Genomic DNA, 12,948 nt, shown 5'->3' with positions numbered 1-12,948 from the left:
TAATTTTAGGTCTCTGAGCTTCGGCAGCTTGTTGAATTGATTCTCTTCTCTGCAGCCCAGATGTTTTCCATTTCCAGGAAAGAGTCATGCATTGTTTGTTATAAGGAGTATGTTTTCTGCTCAGAACAGACTGTCGTTATTTTGTTTTTGTTTTTATTATTCTCATCTGTCCCAGTATCACATGATGGTTTGCTATTTGTTTTGCGGAATGATCTATTTTCTGTTTTGTTGAAAGAAACTGGAGCGCTGGACAACCCGATAACTGGAAACATGGCCATGGACCTGGGGAAGATTGTGCTGGGTTAATCCATGCTGGGCTTTGGAACGACTTTCACTGTGAAGATGTTAACAGTTTTATTTGTGAGCAGGAGATGGACAAAGGTATGCTAGAACCTTGTCTAGGATCAATTCTCATTTGCTACAAGGGCCAAATCCCAAGCCAAGTTTAAACAGCTGGAAAAAGAGGGGACCCAGTCCTCTATGCATATGACTAGTTGGTTGGAAGCCCTTAGAAGACGATTGCAGTTCAACCCAGTCATGTACAGATCAAAGCTTATTTATAGTTCACTTTCTCTTGTTCAAGCCATTGAGGTTTTAAGGTGCTGGCAGGAATCCAGAGACTGTACAGCCCCTCTAGTCCCCCTCCCACACATTGGAAATATGAGCTCCATGTATTTTGCACAGTTCGTGTCCAAAAATATACCCACCTCTTCATGAAGCAAAATCTATACAATAGATTTCTCTTTCCAAGTTACCACATAAGGACGCCTTGATGCATGTTCAGGATTCAGAAATACAAGTATAGCTTTAGCCACAACAACCTGGGGTATATACCGTCCACAAGATTCAGTTTCAATACCAGAAGGCACAGATTCAGTATAAAGTGCTTTGAAGGCTGTTCAGTTCAGTCCAAATCCCAGTACAGTAAACTGAATTGTCTTTCCCATTCACTATTATTGAAAAAATTAAAAATAGTTGTAACTCTTTATCCTTTGGAAAGAATTAGATGAAATTTTCAGACATAATAGCATCTCCTGAATGGATAAAGTCCAATGAATTGCATTGTGTTTTGTATTTTGTTTTTGTGTTGGGCATCTTTACATGTTTGCTTTGTACAAGAAACAAATGTTAATTTTTTTGTAACTTTTGGGCAGAATTGGATCAAATTTGCATGCCATTAGCCTCTTCTGAGGTGATGAATTCTGTTCTTAGCCTATTGTTTTTTTAAAAAACAGATATTATGTTTATAGCACTTTAATGCATTGCTTTTCCTTTCCTGCTTTAGCTGAAGCTCTGGGATTGTAATAGGCTGTGAACCTTATAAGAGACACAAATGAGTGAGATTTCCTGAATGATGAAGTATCCTCTGGGACAGAACCATCACCCAACCAAAAGGGGGAGCACTGAGAACATTGATGAAAAAAATTCATCAGCACAATTCGTCCGCCTTCTCTTCTAATTTTTCAGGGGCTTTACAACGTTGCACAAACGCGTCAATTGGAAATACAATTGGACTAAACCAGCTATAGATCCTCTTCAACCACAAAACATACAGATGCTGAAGATTTATAAAACAATGGACTATGCCAAGATGACTACAAATCATGACTTTTCCACAGGAAGAAAAAAAGAATACAAACCTACTGTGTAAACACAATAGCCACTTGCTAAAATCCCAAATACTGGCAAATTATATAAATATACATTTATAAATATATATAAATTTTATATATAAATATATATAGGCCAATTCTGATCAGTAATATAGAATATACTTTTAAAATTTTTGTATTTTTGTACAAAACATTTGCTTACTACAATGGTCTTTTTAACTGCCTTTTTATATAAATATAGTACACAGAAGCCAAAGAAAATAGCAGTGATACTACTTATAATTCACTAGAAATGATTGTCAGGTATAAGTCTCATCAGTTTAAAACACAGTTTTGTTTTATAGATAAATATATATGCCGGATAAATTACCCTAGCTTAATAACTTTTGAAGTTGACTGTAGGTGGCATTTGCCGTATTTTAGCAGTCATCACCAATCTGGTGCCCTTCACATGTTTGGAAGCATAGCAGTGCTGGCTGGGACTGATGGGGATTCTAGTGCAAAACATCTGGATGCCACCGCATTGGCTAAGCCCAGCATAGAGCAAGTTGTGATCCCAAAGATAGATATGATGCGGTTGTCTAATACCATTTTTCTGATTTGGTTCCATTTCATGTGATGGAATGACTGCAAGATATGCAGAGTAAACCACATACAGATGGGAGCCTAACAACTGCTACAATGCTGTCTTCAAAGAAGTGGTGTCACCAATGAGTGCAGAGGCCAGAACTCAGTAGCAGAGCAGATTCTTTGCATGCAGAAGGCCTCAGGCTTAGTCTCTAGTATTTCCAATTCAAAGGATCAGTACATAGTGATGGGGATGACCTCTGCTAAAGACCTTGGACAACTACTTATACTGGGCCAGATGGACAAATAGTCCCAACTGTTTTAAGACAGATTCCTACATTCCTGTTACTGTATCTCCTTCCTATCTAGAAGGTTTGTGTTGCCAAGAACTCAACTGTAATACAGACAAATGGAAACCTAAAGCCAAACTAGGCAGTTCATGCAGTTCAATGTGTGTAACTTGTCCTCAATGTCTTTTTGGTTGGTTGGTTGGTTGGTTGGTTGGTTGGCTTACCCCAAAAATATTTGAGAGGAGCTAATGGGCAATGGAACAACAGTACCCTTTCCTTTTTAGCCATGTTTCCACTCCAATCAGTTCCTCCAAGCTGCACCTCTTTTCTCGGCAGGGAAGAATGGCGTCTTACGGGATAGATTAAGTGCCTCCTTTCCCAGTGCTGCTCCTCTGCTACTTGACAACCATTCCAAAAGGGGTTTGAGTGCTGTTGTTTTTTAAAGACACTGAAGAGAACTTATATGCATCTGCTTCTAGTTTGGTCCTCAGCTGGCACAAATACTGGCATTAAGACTTCCTGTGCAAACATAATGTTCAGGAATGAATTTTGCTTCAAGTAAATTTTGTGCTCAAAATAAATGACATGTCGCACATTTTGACCTTCATGAGAGTTACGTGAGGTTTGTGAATGGATGGCACCATTCAACTGTTTGTGTGTGTTTAGATTTGCTAGGAATGACTTGTGATTACTTCTGTTGAAAGTTCACAGCACCTAAAAGGGATTCCTTTAGTCATGCAGCAAGCAAACTGATCATGTGCAGAAGCAAATGCAGACCACAAGTTTGACATCATATCTAGACAAAGGAGGAGGACAGAAGACATGGCTCGTTCCAGAAGGAGTCTCTAGCCAGAATAAGTCTCCAACCATTCCTTGTCATGGTCCTTTTTCCGTTCATTTGGGAAGCTATTACATTCTGCACTCTGTAATCATGCCAACCAAGATAAACAATGAAAAACAATGTGCAACTGTGAAACCAGAATACCAGAATGCTTTGGCTTCTTTACACAAACAATTCTAGAGTAAATTCAATATTCATGGCATAGCACACAAGACTAACCATTCTAAAAATCACTTACTGCACCATACCTACCTTTCAGTCTCCTGCCTGACCACTGTTCTGCCATGTCTTGCTGTGCCTGATCAATTATGGGACATCATGACAAGTCACAGGGCTCACAAAATATTTACACTATTCGTTTTTTAAAAACATTTCAAGGAATATATTTAGGAGTAGAAGGAAGTTCAGAACAGCTTGCAAGAGGCCCTTTCTCTGAGGAATTGTTCCTTCAGTCAAGCCTGCAGTTACTGTTTCCTAGAGATTGGTGCCATCTGTTCCCACACAGATCTGACCAGTTCTGTACGATGCAGCTGATAAATCTGCAGACAATTCACACAGGGCCATATGAGTTGAGCTGACACTGCGTTTGTTGAGCACATGCTGAAGTGATCATGTGCTCAATGTATGCTTTTAGCAGATTTGTGGTACCATGGGAAATGTCAAATGAATGCAAGGTAGCTACATGCAGAAGCCCTTTGGCCTCTGCCATACTTTATAAAGGCCAACTCCACCCTTTTCAACACACTAATTATTCACATGAGAGCCGATTCCCCAAACCTCTCAGTACATGGGGATTGCAGTACTGTCAGTCAGTTCTAGCTTCCAGTTTCATTGCCCCACTTTTTGTTGTGTGAATGACCATGTCACACAAGCACAACCTTTTTATATGATATCCCAATCACTCAAATCCAGTGGACTGATTGATGCATGATGTCAATCCAGGTGAGCACATAGGCAGTAGGACTTGGAGCTATCGTGGAGTTACTGATTGAATATGGCTGCCATTTGCTGAGAAAACAGGTAAATTTGGAGCACTTTGGAACACCACTTTAGTATACACAAACATGTTCTTCCTCTTTCAAGTGCACATCAGTAATTTTTTCAGCAAGCTGCAACCAGCACCACGTGTGTGTGTGTGTGTGTGTGTGTGTGTGAGAGAGAGAGAGAGAGAGAGAGAGAGAGAGAGAGAGAGAGAATTGTTGTGGAGGTGGGGGGATGATTAACAAAATCAATCCTCCTGGCAAACTGGGAATATCCCCTCACTCATCCAAGTTTAGGATTTTCCACCATTCTTCAGCAGAGTTTCTTTTTCTTTGAGAAAAATAAGTGGCTCATGTAAATGTAAACAAGCTTTAATAACAGGTAGGCAGCCATGTTGGTCTGCCGTAGTCGAAACAAAATAAAAAATTCCTTCCAGTAGCACCTTAGAGACCAACTAAGTTTGTTATTGGTATGAGCTTTCATGTGCATGCACACTTCTTCAGATACCAATAACAAACTTAGTTGGTCTCTAAGGTACTACTGGAAGATTTTTTTAAAATTTTGTTTCAAGCTTTAATAATAAACTGAGAGAAAACTCTTAACAAAATAACATAATGAGAGAAACTAAAACAACATCATGGGGCAGGTCTGAGGCAAGAAATGAGAAGAGGCAGTTGATCCCTCTTAACTGACATTCATAACTGAACACACACTGAAGGGAGGGGCTGATTCTGGAGCAAAACACAAGCCCCACCCACCAGATACCAAGCACTCTACTATTCAAATTAGGCCCCAGTGTTTTTCTTACAATAACAACATGTTATTATAGTATCCCTAGAAGTATGATGGAAGCCTTCCAGGGATAATTGCAAACATCTCCATGTAATGATTACAATACCTTGGCCTTACTGTAGAGTAGGGTACAGACAAATTATTTTGGAGAAACAACTTTATGCTTTCTCTGTCCCCAAAGAGCTATCAGTGTCTCTAGGTTCTCCTAATTGCACTTGGCTCTGTGTGTTTTGGTTCACCTTGTGTCTGTATGAACCAAATACATTACAGTATTTTGGATGATTTCACTGATGTGATCACATTAACAAAGTTGAAAAACTTAAAAGTTTATACTCCTTGAGAGCAAGGTCAAAGTATGCAATCAGCCTAAAATACACAATGAAATGCAGAAATTCCATAGTAAAGTTACTGAAGACTGTTTTGTTTTGTTTTGTTTATGTACCAATTGGAATTCAGTATTAATAAGGCTGTAAATGCCTTGTGCTAAAGAATGTGTTTTTGTAACTCTTGCTAGAAACCAGAAGGAAATTACTTAAAGAACTACAAAAATCTGTCAGTCATTTCACAATTAATTAGAGTGTCGAATTACTTGGAAGATGAGGCTTTTTAAAAGCTGAATCCCTTCATTTGCCATAAAAAAAACTTCCATTTCTCTTTATGCAATAAAAATGTAAGAATGTCATTGTGAAGTTCTCCCCATTGAAGGATTTGTGGCACCACATCACAATCTTGGATTTGCATGCAAGGAGGCACACAAAGGGGGGGGGGGTTAAAGCAACAGAAGTTAGAGTAATGCACGGATGGAGGAAATGGAGAGGGGAAACGGCAGTTTTATACAAAGGCAGAGACTTGAATGAAGCAAGGATGGAGGGTAACTGAGAAAAGGTGCCTATTTTAAACACTGGCAGAAGTTTGAGTAGAGCAAGCAGGGAGTGGTACTGAGGGCGGGAAGTGGCACTTTAAAGCAAGGTCTGAATACAGTGGTACCTCAGGTTAAGAACTTAATTTGTTATGGAGGTCTGTTCTTAACCTGAAAGTGTTCTTAACCTGAGGTGCCACTTTAGCTAATGGGGCCTCCCACTGCTGCTGCTGCTGCGCCGCCGCGTGATTTCTGTTCTCATCCTGAAGCAAAGTTCTTAACCTGAGGTACTATTTCTGGATTAGCAGAGTCTGTAACCTGAAGCGTCTGTAACCCAAGGTACCACTGTACAGCGAGAAGGGAGTTTGGAAAAACTCAATTTGATAACTTGTTGGTCTTAGCTCCTGATTTAGAAGATAAACCTCTCCTCTCTTCTGTCTTTTCTTATATCTATATTTCCTCTTTTCTTTGCACCCTACGCATTCTGTTTTAGGAACAGGGGTGGAGTAGGTACAGGATGGGCGGGGGCAACTGTAATCAGATTGATTATTTATTTAAACCCATTTGAAAATAACAGTAGAAGCAATAAAATGCTATTTACAATGTTGCATAGCAGATGATAATCTGCGTAACACATGATGATAAGCCTAAAGGGACAGGTCTTTTTTCTTCAAAATATTTTTTTTATGGTAATATGGCTTTTTCTCATAACAATATATTAACTACCATATATGGTGTAAATCAAAGCATAAAACATATTCACGCTAACTAGAAATCAGGTTACTATAGTGTGGCTTGTCAACTATTCTTATTGTCTTTAAAGATAAACGGCTTTCCTTTGCACTATTCTCGCATGACCACTTTGGAAATACTGAGTAAGCTGCTTAAACTAATCAGGTGATCTCTTATGCATAATCCAGTCAAAGCAGAATGTGGTGGTAGAATTGTGAGTCAGTGTGGGACAAGAGATTTTGGAAAACAAATGTTCTATGTCATTTTCTGAGGGGAAGAAATGTAAAAAATGAAAAGGATGCCTAAATGAAAGCCTCATAAAGGGTTAAAAGAATATCTATGGGCCAAGATCCATAATTAGCTGTATAGTGTGTATGCCAAGCAAAACTAAGGAAACTGGATTTTCTTTGATATCCATGAAGTAAAACTTCCCAGCCTATGGATGTACATACAATGGATTCCTAAAAACCTCTATTGTATAATCGGGAAGGGGGACAGGCTGAAATAAAACATGTGCTGTTGTTATTGTTGTTTTTAACAGCCAGCCTACTTTGAGCTTCAGCAGAAAAAGCAAATGGGAAGTCACTATTATACAAGTACTGAAACAAAAATTTTCAAGGGATTGGCCTTTTTAAATGCATTTGGCCAGTTTTTGCACACTTTCTTTTTTCCTTTGGTTTATTTAAGCAGGCAACAAAATACAAGACCTTAGTGGGCCACCGTATATGGATTGGGCTTGGTAGCTCACAAGCTTGTGTAGGGCTGTATTAGTCATTATTCAGGTTAACAGAAGCATGGGTCAACCCTCATTATCCTGGAAGAGTACAACTGGCGTATTAGGTGTAAGTGATAAAATGCACTTGTGTTACAGCCAATGAAAGCCTCAAGCCCTCTCTTTGTGTTGCATTTGGACCATACTTGTTTTCGGTACAATTAAATATTTCTGTTTCGAAGATATTTTGGACTCTCCTTGGAAAGAACCACCTATTATACAGTTTTAATAATTTTTATTTGCTGGCACTGCCATCCATCCTATCTGCCTTTAGCCAAACTAAACATTAGGCTTTTTTAAAGAAGCCGCTCTTAAGTGACTTTGGTTACATGGTATCCGTGGTTTCATGTAACGTGGATTCCTTCTGATTTTCAAGGTTGTGGTTTTACACATGAAGGTTTTTAATTTAAGAATATTCTACTACGGTGATGCCTTCGAGTTTAAAGCACACTTGCTATCCAAGAAAAATTATTTCCTGTTTATCGTAAGGTGGGTGGACCAATGCAGGAAATGACTCATGAAAAACTGGGAATGGCTAGGCTAGCTTGCTTTAACTGAATTAGATTCTTACTTCATCTGAACAGCAAACATACTTTGTCAGAATGGAATATGAAGAACAGTAGAAGGAGAAGCAGCTTCGTTATAAAGCACGAGAGGGATGGGGAAGCAAACATCTATTCAACTGAGCTTGCTTAGGGCATTCCCTAGGATTAGTAAGTACAGAAAAATACTTCCAAATAAAACATGCCCTTTACTAATTTGAAAATGTACCAGCTGTGCTGAAACAGAACCAACGTGACCTCTATTTGGATCACTGATGCAGTCAAAATGCCTTGCAAGTTTCTAACACATCAAGCCCAAGCTGGAAAACAGAAGCCAAACAGTACATGCTTGTTTTCTGGGTCCGTTCTGACACCTACTGGCACAATAACCAGTTGCAGCAATGCTGTTACAAATAAGTACACTTAACAAAGTGTTCTTATGCCAGGAAGTGGAAAAGTAAATAAAATCAGAACATCTTTGATGTACAGTTATCCAAAGGAATAGTATTTCTTTGATCCATTGATTCCGTTTTTTAAAAAATAAACACACACTATTTTTCCAGCTAGCCAACTGGAATAACAACAACAAGGTTTATTGGTATGCATAAAAACAAGTGACTCAGTCAAGTCCAAGCACATTTTTTTCCTTTGAGCCTCCTGCAAATCATCACAGCACAGTTCCCAGTCAAGTGGGGGAGGGGAGATAATTGCCTTGTGACAGGACCTTTTGTCAATATTGCTTTCCGTGATTCTGGCCTGTTTCATTTCCCAATTCTTACCCATTTTACTTGCCTGCTTTTCATAGCAAATGAAATTGGCAAAGCTCCTAGGTGTGTGCTGCAGAGCTCAATAGTGCATATGCTGCTAAAACTTAATTTGCGGCCTTTGTGGACTTTTCCCTAAAGCTCCTAGCGGGGGGAGGGGGCGGTCCCAATTGTACTGCAGAAAGAAAAAATAATCACAGACCTTCCCAAGTGTCCTATTTTCTCAATGTATGTGGGGATAGGGCTGCTATGCATCCGGATTTTTGTGGACATTACTGGGATTCAGGGTGGGGGGTCATACCAAAAGGTGGCGTATTGTTCTAGATCTTAGGACAATTGTTTGGCTCAGCAACTTTGGTGTTTGTCTAAAAAAACTCAACAATTTTGAGGGTGTCCTGGTTTTTACTTTCTGAAATAAGGCAACTTTGGCCACCTCATGAGAAGAGAAGGCTCCCTGGAAAAGACCCTGATGTTGGGAAAGATAGAGGGCACAAGGAGAAGGGGACGACAGAGAACGAGATGGTTGGATAGTGTTCTCGAAGCTACCAGCATGAGTTTGACCAAACTGCAGGAGGCAGTGGAAGACAGAAGTGCCTGGCGTGCTCTGGTCCATGGAGTCACGAAGAGTTGGACACGACCAAACGACTAAACAACAAGAAGTGGAGCAAATAATAATAATAAATTATTTATACCCCGCCCATCTGGCTGGGTTTCCCCAGCCACTCCGGGTGGCTTCCAACCGAATATTAAAAGGAATACAGCGTCAGACATTAAAAACTTCCCTAAATAGGGCCGCCTTCAGTTGTCTTTTAAAAGTAAAATAGTTGTTTATTGCCTTGACATCTGCTGGGAGGGCGTTCCACAGGGAAGGCACCACTCACAAGTTCTGATCTACAAAGGAATGGTTGATTGTTTTGTTTTCCTCCCCAGAGGTATCCGATCAAGAAGAAACCAAAATGGATGAATGAACTTGCCCGCTTGTACAGACTGTTATCGGATGGGGGCCTCTTGGTGTCCCAGTGCTTCATTGGCAGCAGGGAGAAGCCTTTCACAGTTCCTGCCAATAGGTTCTGGAATGCCCCGCCAAGGAAAGTTCTCCTTGCCCCCTCATAAAACATTTTAGTGTTTTAATTCTGCCAGAAACTGTTTTAATTGGGAACTCTGGATTGTTACTTTCACTCTGTGGTTTTTAATTCTTCCTAATTAGCTTTTTTTATATGGTATTGTTTTTTCTTATGGTTAACCACTGAAGCCTTAGAGGAATGCCCAGAGGAAAATTATTTGGGAGGAAGGTCAAGTTTTCAATTAAATTTATTCAGGATATTATCTCAGCTATGTAGATAAACTTTACAGCTTTACAAACCAGTCATGTGAATCGCTCTGAGATCTATGGATGAAGGGCAGTATACAAATTCAATACGTGAAACTTCTACTATTTTCTACTATTTTCAGAATTTTATCTTTGACTTTTGTATTTTTTAACTATCTTTTTTTAGGTCACTTTGAGATATTACTTTTCTTCTATAAATTAATTAATTAATAATTTTTATTTTATTTTTTTCATTTTTTTCTTGCAATCTAAAAATGAAAAGGGAATGAGCTTTTTAGTCCACACTGATGGGGGGAAAAAATCCCACAACTTGCAGTGCCACCACTGAGAATGTTTCTTCTTCTGGGCTCCTTGCTAATGATGAGCCAGAGATAAGCACCTCTTATGCTGATCTTACAGCCCAGGCAGGTTCATTCACATGGGGAAAATGTATACTTTGTTTTCTAATTATCTTAATTCAACATTAACAGTTTTGCTATTTGAAAATAAATATTATATTCATTTTTGGATGGATTTCTTCTCTTTTTGGTAAAGTATTTTTACTCTCTCTTACAATGAACTATAATAACTTCAACAAACATTAGAATACTGATGTTCTTGTGACATTGCCCATTTGCCTCTTTGAGTTCATACTTCTTGTGATTGGTTTAAAACAGTTCTTTCTCTTCAAACTGTTAGGGTCTACTTTTTAATAAACTTGAACTTGCTCTTCATTGTATTTCAAGACTCAAAAATTGTGAAGTACAGGTAAAATTTGCTCCTTCAGTAAGTACTTGCCAAAATGTATAATTACTTCTCTAGTAGTGCCACCATCTTAGCTGTGTGGCCCCAGAGCTCTAAACACTTGTTATTTTTCCTGGGGGATATCTCTAGTTCTGAATCAACAGTTTTAAGCCACTGAATAAGAAAGGCACCAGGTCTCTTCCTCTGCTGAGGAAATAATCCAAGTACAGTGGTACCTCAGGTTACAGACTCCGCTAACCCAGAAATAGTACCTCGGGTTAAAAACTTTGCTTCAGGATGAGAACAGAAATCACGTGGCGGCGGCGCAACAGCAGAGGGAGGCCCCATTAGCTAAAGTGGTACCTCAGGTTAAGAACAGTTTCAGGTTAAGAACGGACCTCCAGAACGAATTAAGTACTTAACCCGAGGTACTACTGTATTCATCTTGCTCACTGGCAAGCCACATCCTCCCCCACGAGCTGGGATTGTTTTTATTATTTTGTGTTCAATTGTGCTGTATCATTTTTATGTTGCAATTCACCTAGAGAACAATGTTATTGGGTGCATTTATATAAATATAGTGAGTAAATAAATAAAAATTGGCAATAATGGGCATTCGCAGATCAGCCAAAAGGGATGTTCCCATTTGTGGGTTCCCTCCCCCCCCCACGGGTCATATCAGGCTAACATACTCTATATGTTACTCATAACATACAGTAATCATAACACTGCTCTTTTAAGAGCAGTGGGAGTTAAAAGGAGAAATAGGCTTGTTATGAAAGAGTGGCCTTTACCATTTTTTCATGCACCACTGAGGATAGCAATGTCAACAAAAATAAGAACCATTTCATTTTTTCTTCCCAATAGACCATAAAAACAATCTGGAATAAAGAGGCTTTGTGAGTCTCTCCCCAACCCCACCACACTGGCAACTGTGTTGTGTTTTAATAAACAAACAATGTAGAGTGATCTTACCTAAAGGTGAATCTGTGCTGTTTTAAAAGCTGGTGAGAAGTGTTCAGTCTCCAGAGAGTTAAGGAAATGAAAACATCTAGCTATGCAGTAGTATCACTAAAAGAACAATTTCCTATTTAATTTTCTTACAAATTTGCACAGAATCAATCAAGGTGACACCTAGGCATTGTCGCTCAAACAAAACAAAATATAACATGCCAGAGTTCTTCACTGTAAGACAGCTTGCCTCTACACTAGTACTGTATCAGACTGGGACTCATTGTGCACCAATGTCTGCTAAAAACACACATTTATAACATCTGTTGAAGACGCAGCAGGAAAATTAGGTCGTTGAGTTACTATATCAAAAAGTCTCCAGAACTCAATGAACATTTTTACCACAATAAATTATTACAAAGCAATGCAATAAAATGTGTGTAGAACTGTAGGTGGAAAGATTGCATTTAATCCCATGTTCCTGCCAACATGGTGTTAGGATTTGGAAAGGCATTATTTTACCTTAATTTACCCAGCATTTCTTGAAAAGGTAGTATACAAATTAAAGAAATAACCTTATTATGTGGACAGAGCCAACTGGTGCTAGTGATCTTTTGTGAACTATTCCTGCTCTATCTTTATCAATTCTTTTTCTTCCAGTTGAATTAAATTACGACCTTGGGTCAACCCATTTCCCCTCCACATGGTTCACGTCCTCCTGTTTTGTTGTGCAAGTGTGCCTCAGCCCACACTCATTCTGAATTGCACAATTTGGGGCTTGATATTGCACACCTGTGTGTGATATTGCACACATGAAAACATGCTTTTAAACCTAAATAAGGTTCAGCAGAAGCTGAACTTAATATAGAATCCCTGTTGGAGGAGCACACTTCACCCCTGGGTGCAATCATGCTGGGACTCTGGGTTTAGGAAAATAAGACAGCTAATGCTTCTTAGAAGGAACTAATAGGAAAGCTCAAACTAAGGTGGAGAGGCAGCGAGCCACACTTCCATCACCACAAAACGAACTGAGAATAAAACGAGGCGGGACGACGCGAGAGTTGTAAGAGCAGAGAGCAGTCACGTGGTTCAGAATCCTCGAAGCTCCTCCTCCTCTTCCGAGTCGCCCTTTTCTCGGCGCTAAAAAGACTCCTCCCGGGCAGGAGGGGGCGCTGGCGGCTGCCTTCGGAC

The 12,948-nt window shown here is 39.4% G+C and overlaps 1 protein-coding gene across 3 annotated transcripts in view; it reads left to right on the top strand.

Moving 5' to 3' along the window:
- COLEC12 (collectin subfamily member 12) overlaps positions 1-3,075 on the top strand; it is a 75,132-nt gene extending 72,057 nt beyond the window's left edge. For 2 of the 3 annotated variants that reach the window (XR_008331494.1, XM_053396420.1), the window contains 2 exons: positions 236-381; positions 1,286-3,075. Coding sequence is in view for 1 of the 3 variants with exons in the window: in XM_053396420.1 (XP_053252395.1) it covers positions 236-381; positions 1,286-1,305 (166 nt within the window). In the remaining 2 variants the exon portion in view is untranslated. Of the gene's footprint in view, positions 1-235; positions 382-1,285 lie in introns of those variants that run through there. The other variant, XM_053396421.1, reaches the window with a different exon arrangement.
- The last annotated feature ends 9,873 nt before the right edge of the window (positions 3,076-12,948 follow it).

Source organism: Podarcis raffonei, chromosome 7 (genome assembly GCF_027172205.1).
Source record: "Podarcis raffonei isolate rPodRaf1 chromosome 7, rPodRaf1.pri, whole genome shotgun sequence".
Taxonomy (NCBI): Eukaryota; Metazoa; Chordata; class Lepidosauria; order Squamata; family Lacertidae; genus Podarcis; species Podarcis raffonei.
Note: the sequence above shows the minus strand (reverse complement) of the source record. Positions and strands in the feature narration are given on the sequence as shown.